General features: G+C 35.9%; 1 protein-coding gene across 1 annotated transcript; it reads right to left on the bottom strand.

Annotated features, from left to right (window-relative positions):
• Nucleotides 1–234: 234 nt before the first annotated feature.
• LOC124885910 lies at nucleotides 235–3284 on the bottom strand. Its single transcript, XM_047394173.1, has 2 exons — nucleotides 3173–3284; nucleotides 235–536 (listed from the first exon to the last, which is right to left on the bottom strand). The coding sequence occupies exons 1-2, from the start codon at nucleotides 3282–3284 to the stop codon at nucleotides 235–237; spliced, it is 414 nt and encodes a 137-aa protein (XP_047250129.1).
• Nucleotides 3285–7379: the final 4095 nt, after the last annotated feature.

Here is a 7379-nt window from a genome sequence, read left to right as displayed (position 1 = left end):
TTCTTTATTTTTTTCAGCTTTGAGAATTCTACAATCACGCGCATAGTGACCAACTTTGTGACAATGATAGCCTTCACCAAATTTAAAATTGGCACCATTACGCTTGAAATTTATAGTCTTCTTTGCCTTTGAAAAATTCTTATTTTCAGGTTCCTTCTTGTTTGATTTTTCTTCAACCATATGAGCTCTCATGATAGGTTCCTTCAAACTATTATTATCACGCCATCGTGTCTCTTATTCAGTTTGTGAATGTTGCAACAATTGTTCAAGAGTCAAATCTTCCTTTTTGTGTAAAAGTTTGCTTCGATACTCTTTCCAAGATGGAGGAAGTTTTGATACAATAGCACCAACACGAAAGTTTTCATCAAGAGCAATTCCAGATATAGCAATTTTATTAGCTATAAGTTGGAATTCTTGTACTTGTTCAGTGATTGACTTGTCATCAACCATTTTGAACTCCATATAATTTGAAACGAGAAATTTCTTAGAACTCGCCTCTTCGGCTAAATAAATAGCTTGAAGAGTGTTCCATATCTCTTTAGCATATTTGCATTTAACATAATATTGATCATAATATTTGTTAGACATTCCTCCAAGAATATAATTCTTGCACAAATAATCATCATATTGCCATTTGGCAATTTGTTCTTTAATCAAAGTAGCCTCGTCAGATGCTACCTCAGAACCAAGAGCATTAGGACAAGGTTCTTCAAGAACATATGCCAACTTTAATCATTTTAAAAAGAATTACATCTTTCCATGCCTTCTAGGAAAGCCTTTGCCATCAAATATTTCAAAATTAGGATTAGGCAAAGATGGAATACTATTTGATATTGATGTAGAGCCATAGAGACAACTATCTTCAAATTGTTAGAACAATAATGATAATTGTACAAGAAATTCAAAATAAAACTTGCTTGGCTTAGAGGCACGATAATACGCTTCTTGAAGAAAGTTGGAGTCTCTCCCACGAGCAAACGGAAGAACAAGTGAAATCTCTATCTTCGGGATTCAACTAAGCCACTAAACAAGTAGCATTCAAGAATGTTACTCTTCTATTCTTGAATCGGTGATTTCACCATTTGATCAATGTCTCTCAAGTGCTTTCAAGGAGAAAGTAGTTTTGAGTGCTTATCTTTTTCAAACCAAAGAAAACAATATTTATAGGATGAAAGTTTCATGCATGAGAAGTATATTAATTAAGTAATAGTTAATAGGCTCATGTATTTTTTAAAACAAAAAATGTCATTCTTTCTAGAACCTATAACGTAGAACTTAATGAATAATGAATTTGTCAAATACATTTCCTTTGTAACTCAAAACTTATGAATAATGAATTTATCAAATTCATTTCCTTTGTAACTCAAAACTTTAAGTGATGCATTTGTTTCAAAACTAATTGAAACATAACTTTTAAAAAATATTTAACCGATGTATTTGTTTCAAAGTTTATTGAAACATAAAATCAACAGTTTTTCCTGTCAAGAATTTCCACGTAAAATCTGTGTGTTCTTATTTTCTTTCGTATTGTGGTATTGCTTATTACTGTCCGTTTCAATCACAGTATCAACTTTGTGGATCAACCTGTTATAGAACAAATTTTCTTCAACAAAGAACAGCTGGTTGTGATAAAGATCGTGAATGTGATAGCCCTGGATTACAAAAATTCTGCATACTCGTTTGTTTATCCCATGGCCTGGTTAAAGGGATCTGAGAATATGACGAAATAGGAGGCATTTGCGGGTGACAAGGTGGTATACCTACTCTTTTACTATACAAAGATTGGATATTTCCAAAAGCTATTACTTTGATACATGCTTTGAAGGTGTTGTCGTCGTGGCTGAGCTGTTAAGTTGTTGTCGTGCCTGAGCTTGCTGTTGGGGCTGAGATGACTGTTGTTGTTAACCTGAACTTATTGATAAAATGACTAACCTTTTAGAAGAAATATTGTACAAATATTTTTTGAGCTCAACATCTTTAGATGCTCAGTGCACCAGTCCCATCAAAAAATGAATCTTCTCAGCCTTTGATGATCAATTCATATAAATAGATCTTTCAACCGCATAAACCATAATCTAATAGACAATATGAAAATGTAATCCTATGGGGAGAATATGGGTCCTGACATATAATTTTATTCTAAATTATACTTCAGTTCACGTATTATCTTTATAATACACCAAAATATACAAGTAAAAATGAGAAAATTGAAGTACCTACCCTTTTTTCGAGATGCAGTTCTATTTTTTTTTCCTTTGGCTTCACTGTAGCACTATTCTTTTTCTTGATCCACTGCACGACTATTTAGTTTCCTTCTTTGTTCATACTGAAGTCAAGCTAATCGAGTTACAGAATTCAGTTACATATTGGATGAATTATGACTTCGTCGAAGATATGGTGAATATATAGCAATAGGGCAACAACTCATACATAATCATGGGAATTCATAGCAATACATTTCACGGAGAATCTAGAAGAGAAAATATATGTTAACAGTAATCAAGTGTGAGCACAGGAACTACTTTGGGCATATGACTCACTGTGAAATTTTATAAAACAACAACAGGACGAAGGCTCATAAAAATAAGTGAAAAGTACCAAAATGTTCTCTAAGCTTATGGTCTTGAACACAAAATGTGAAAAATTGAAATCAAAATGTTTCCAAAAAAGAGTAGATATTCTTTTCCATAAAGACACAAAGGAAAGTGAGACAAACAAATTGAAATGGACGGAGTATTTATTTTCAGCATCCCACATGACATGTTTAGAATTGTTGGTTTATAACCGTTAAAGGGAAATAACACAGGAATTCAATTTAAAGCTGGCCACAGAAACAAAAATGGAGTTTGAAGAAGAGAATATGCGGAGAGACAGAGAGAGATTATTTTCTTGTTGAAAGATCGACTATAATTGATCATCAACTTAGCAACTTAAATAGTTGCTATTACAACTAAAAATAGGACAAAGAAACAACCTATTTCTACCAAAATTAGAATAACTAACTAGTTTCCTAGCAAAGATAGGACTCCTAATTTAACTAGGATTGTACGTAAAAAAAAACTGCTGGAGAAAAAAGGAAAAAAACAGTTGCATTCTTAAAGCAACTTTCAACACTCCTCCTTGCTTTATGAAATGCAAACACCAATTCTTTGCTTTAGAAGCTCGAACTTACTGATTGGAAGTGGCTTAGTGAACAAGTCTTCTAACTGTGGTAAATTTGAAGGCTGCAGAGGAAGAGAAGTTATTTGTTGAGGTAGTGACTGCTGCTGCTGAACTTGCTGCATATTTTGTTGATACGCTTGTTGCTAGTTACTTGCAACAAGAGATGGATGTGGACCATGAGGAAGAGGAGGAGCTCCTAAAGGCATTGAAACTGGCATTGAAGTCTTCTGTTCTCCTTGAGGTGATGAATCAAGTGATGGGATAAACAGAGGCACTGCAGTTCCAACTCCAGGTATTGTACCCTCAGTTTGTAATATACCGGAGGTAAATGATCTAGGGGTTGAGAGGGACTCAAGACCTGAAAAATTACCAGGCATGCGGCTAAGAACATTGTTTTGATCACCCAAAGCTTGCTGTCCTAGATTGAATTTATCACGAGCGGAGTCGCCGGGCCTTTTTCTGCACCAGAACTTTGTTGTTTGATCATTGCTGCCACTGCAAAGGAGATAACCAATTGGGTGCCATGAAAGATCCCAAACGCCAGTTTCATGTGCATTTGAAATTTCTACTTGAGGAGTTTCATGCCCCACAAGACAATGAAATATTGAACCATCATAGCTTCCGCTGACTAAATATTCTTCATGAAACAGATGCCAGGCCAATAATTCCTGTTGTTCTGATGCCCACGGAATGACTCAAGATCTTTCATAGCCCTTATGTCATAAAGCTTGATAATTTGATCCTTGGAAGCAGAAAGGATCCAGTTACCATTCAGATTCTACTTCACGCAGAGAACGGTATTCTTATGCCTGTGAAATGACGAAAGCTTCTTCCCTGACTTGGCATCCCAAAGTTTAACAAGATTATCTTTTCCATCAGATAACGAGCGCTCTTCTTAGAAGCTTGTGAAGTCCCATACTTTAACGGTAGATTCATCAGAACTAGCCTTAACTTCGAAATCATTTTTTTTTACATCTGGATTTTCAGGGTTGAAGTCATCATCCTTCCAGTCATCAGATGGAAGTTCAGAAATATCATCTAGATTCTCCCCAGAAGCAGCAGCAACAACTTTCTTGGGATATACTTTCTCCCAGCTGTTAGTGAAGGAAAGATCGGTTCCTTGACTATCATTAAGCAAGTCAATGTAGTCAACTTTGAAATCACAACCAGGACAAATCCAGCCTTCATCATCGGGTGGGATGTCTTCTTTTAGCAGAGGTGGCTCCATACACAACGGGTGAAATCTGCTCTCTTCTTTCAATGGATTTAATGAGAAATTTCTGGCTCTCATTTTGACTTTAAATAGGTCTTGTTCAGATACTTCCTTGATCAAGCAGTGTTTATCTTCGAAATACAATTTGAAACCTTTTTCTAATAACTGACCAATACTTAACAAGTTTTGGTCCAAATCGGGTACATAAAGAATATCAGAAATTGTTTTAGTGCCCGATTGTGTTTCAATTATAATGGTTCCCATTCCTTTTGCTGGAATATAACCACCATGGACAATTATAACTTTTGTAACTTTAGTAGGGCTCAAATCTTTAAAAAGATTTTTATCGCGAGTCATATGATTTGTGCATCCGCTATAGATCGGCCATGATTTGCTGGCGACACTGCTTGTTAAACATGATACGACAAAAAGTTGATCTTCTTTCCAGTTCATCAACAACTTGAGCCTCTACATCTTGATGCTCAGTTTTGTTCTTGTAGATGATCGCTTCATGCCCAAGATGATTGTACTTAGTGCACTTAGCATCAGGCCTCTCCCAACATTGAAAGGTGCATGTCCGAGCTTTCCGCAATGCTTACAAGGAGGGTAGTTTCCTTTGAAACCACCTGTTTTGATTTTATTGTTGTGCATTGCACCTTCTTCATCAGTTGGCTGGTACTTCTTATTCTTCTTCTTCTTAGAACGTCCATCATCGTGATGTTTGGCTGGTAAGGCACCTCCGACAGCTCCTCCTTTTCTCATAACACGTCGTTGCTCTTGCGCTTGAAAAGCACTTGAGAGCTCTGCAAGTGTGATCCTAGACAAGTCCTTAGTATTTTCTAAGGTTGTTATGGTAGCCTCAAATCTTTCAGGTACCGTTAATAGGATTTTTTCAACGATCCTTGAATCATTGAAAGTGGAACCCAACAATCTGATGCAATTTGCTAAATTAAGAAGTCTATCAGAGTACTCCTTTATGGTTTCACTTTCTTTCATCCTTTGCAGCTCAAACTCACGTACCAAATTCATCACTTGCATCCCTCGAATCCTTTCATCTCCTTCATACTCAGTCTTGAGATAATCCCATACCTCTTTCGCTGATTGTAGAGACATGATACGAGTCAAGATATTAGATGAAACTGCAGTAAATAAGCATGCCATTGCCTTTGATTTTCTAGTTTTCCTCTCCTTGTGAGTTTTAATCTGTGCCACCGTGGGATTGTCTGGCAAGGGAGCTATCTCGTATTCATCTTCAACAGCTTCCCAGAGATCCAAAGCTTGTAGATATATCCGCATTCTAACTGCCCAGATTTGATAACTTTCTCCATCGAAAGTTGGTGGTGCCATTGAAGAAAAATTTGTTTCTCCATTCATGGTATCCACTGGATCAGATTGATGCACAACACTCACAGGTCCCTTAAGATTAAAGCTTTGATACCAATTGTTGGTTTAAAACTGTTAAAGGGAAATAACGCAGGAATTCAATTTAAAGCTGGCCACAGAAACAGAGATGGAGTTTGAAGAAGAGAATATGTAGAGAGACAGAGAGAGATTATTTTCTTGTTGAAAGACCGACTATAATTGATCATCAACTTAGCAACTTAGATAGTTGTTATTACAACTAAAAATAGGACAAAGAAACAACGTATTTCTACCAAAATTAGAATAACTAACTAGTTTCCTACCAAAGATAGGACTCCTAATTTAACTAGGATTGTACGTTAAAAAAATATTGCTGGAGAAAAAAGGAAAAAAAAACAGTTGCATTCTTAAAGCAACTTTCAACAAGAATCAAGAGATTCGAAGAGAATTTTAATACATACACATATTTAGTTTAAAATCACAAAATTTTAGAATTTGCTACTTTTTAGAGGGAAGTTGAAGATTGTTGCATGATCACCGGGATGATGGTCTCCTCCACACAGTCGTGAGGGGGAGAATTATTGGGCTATGGATCTTTTTCCCTTCATATGTGGATAAATAAAACTCAATTGAACCAACCCACTTTTGTCCATAAGTCCATTACTATGGGGCATTTATATAGATGTTTTAGGACTTATTGCACCATCCAGAAAAGTGTTTTAGCAGCCACAAAGAGAGAAAGATGGAGCATGTGTGTCAGATGGAGACAATTCGAAAGAGAAGCTTTGTAGGATCATAGACAGCCATCTTTGCCTCTAACATGGCTAAATTTTGTCCAATGCATATTCTAGGACCCCAAGAAAATGGAAAATATGTAAGTTGATCCTTTGTTGCACTTGATATTCCTTCTCTAAATCTCTCAGGATTGAACTTGTTTGCGTCTTCACCCCGTATCTCTTTATCATGATGCAGTAAAATCACTGGCAAAGAGACTAGTGCACAGCTGGTAGAGACAATTCTCCTAATTCAATGTCTTCATTACTCGCCAAATTATTACTAGCTATTGTTGGGGGATATAACCGTAGTGTCTCATACAAGATCATTGTCACCTACAACAAAAATGCTTCTCCTTCAGTTATATCTTAGTCTGAATGAGACATGTAAAATTTAATTGTTACAGTTATGCCACCATTCACTCGGGCTTTGGTTGCCCGCTCCTTATCGATGAAGATCTATTACATTTGTTTGTGACCAAATTAATGAAGCATTAAAGAGTTAAACATATCGAAATGGATTTCCGCTTTACCAGTGATACGATTTAAGATGACCTGATTTTTTTTGAAGATGTAAAACGGGGAGATCAACTGAGTGATATATTTATGAAGGATACTAATGAGGATTGTTCAAGTAACTAATTAATGATAATTGAGATGTTCGTAAGCTAGTTCACACACCGTCAATATTTTTTAAAAAAATTACTATATCGTTCCATCATTACCGTTTCTTGTCATGTCAATACCTGCCAATGACAATTATGGATGTAGAGATCACTGACTGAGTTCATCTAAACCTAATACTTTTGATGCGTAGCAAAATTTATGTATAAAAATTTGCAAGTTGTAACGAATAATAAACTGCATTG

This window comes from Capsicum annuum, chromosome 7 (assembly GCF_002878395.1).
Source record: "Capsicum annuum cultivar UCD-10X-F1 chromosome 7, UCD10Xv1.1, whole genome shotgun sequence".
Lineage (NCBI taxonomy): Eukaryota > Viridiplantae > Streptophyta > Magnoliopsida > Solanales > Solanaceae > Capsicum > Capsicum annuum.
The sequence above is the reverse complement of the archived record's forward strand: the minus strand, read 5'-3'. Positions and strand labels throughout refer to the sequence as shown.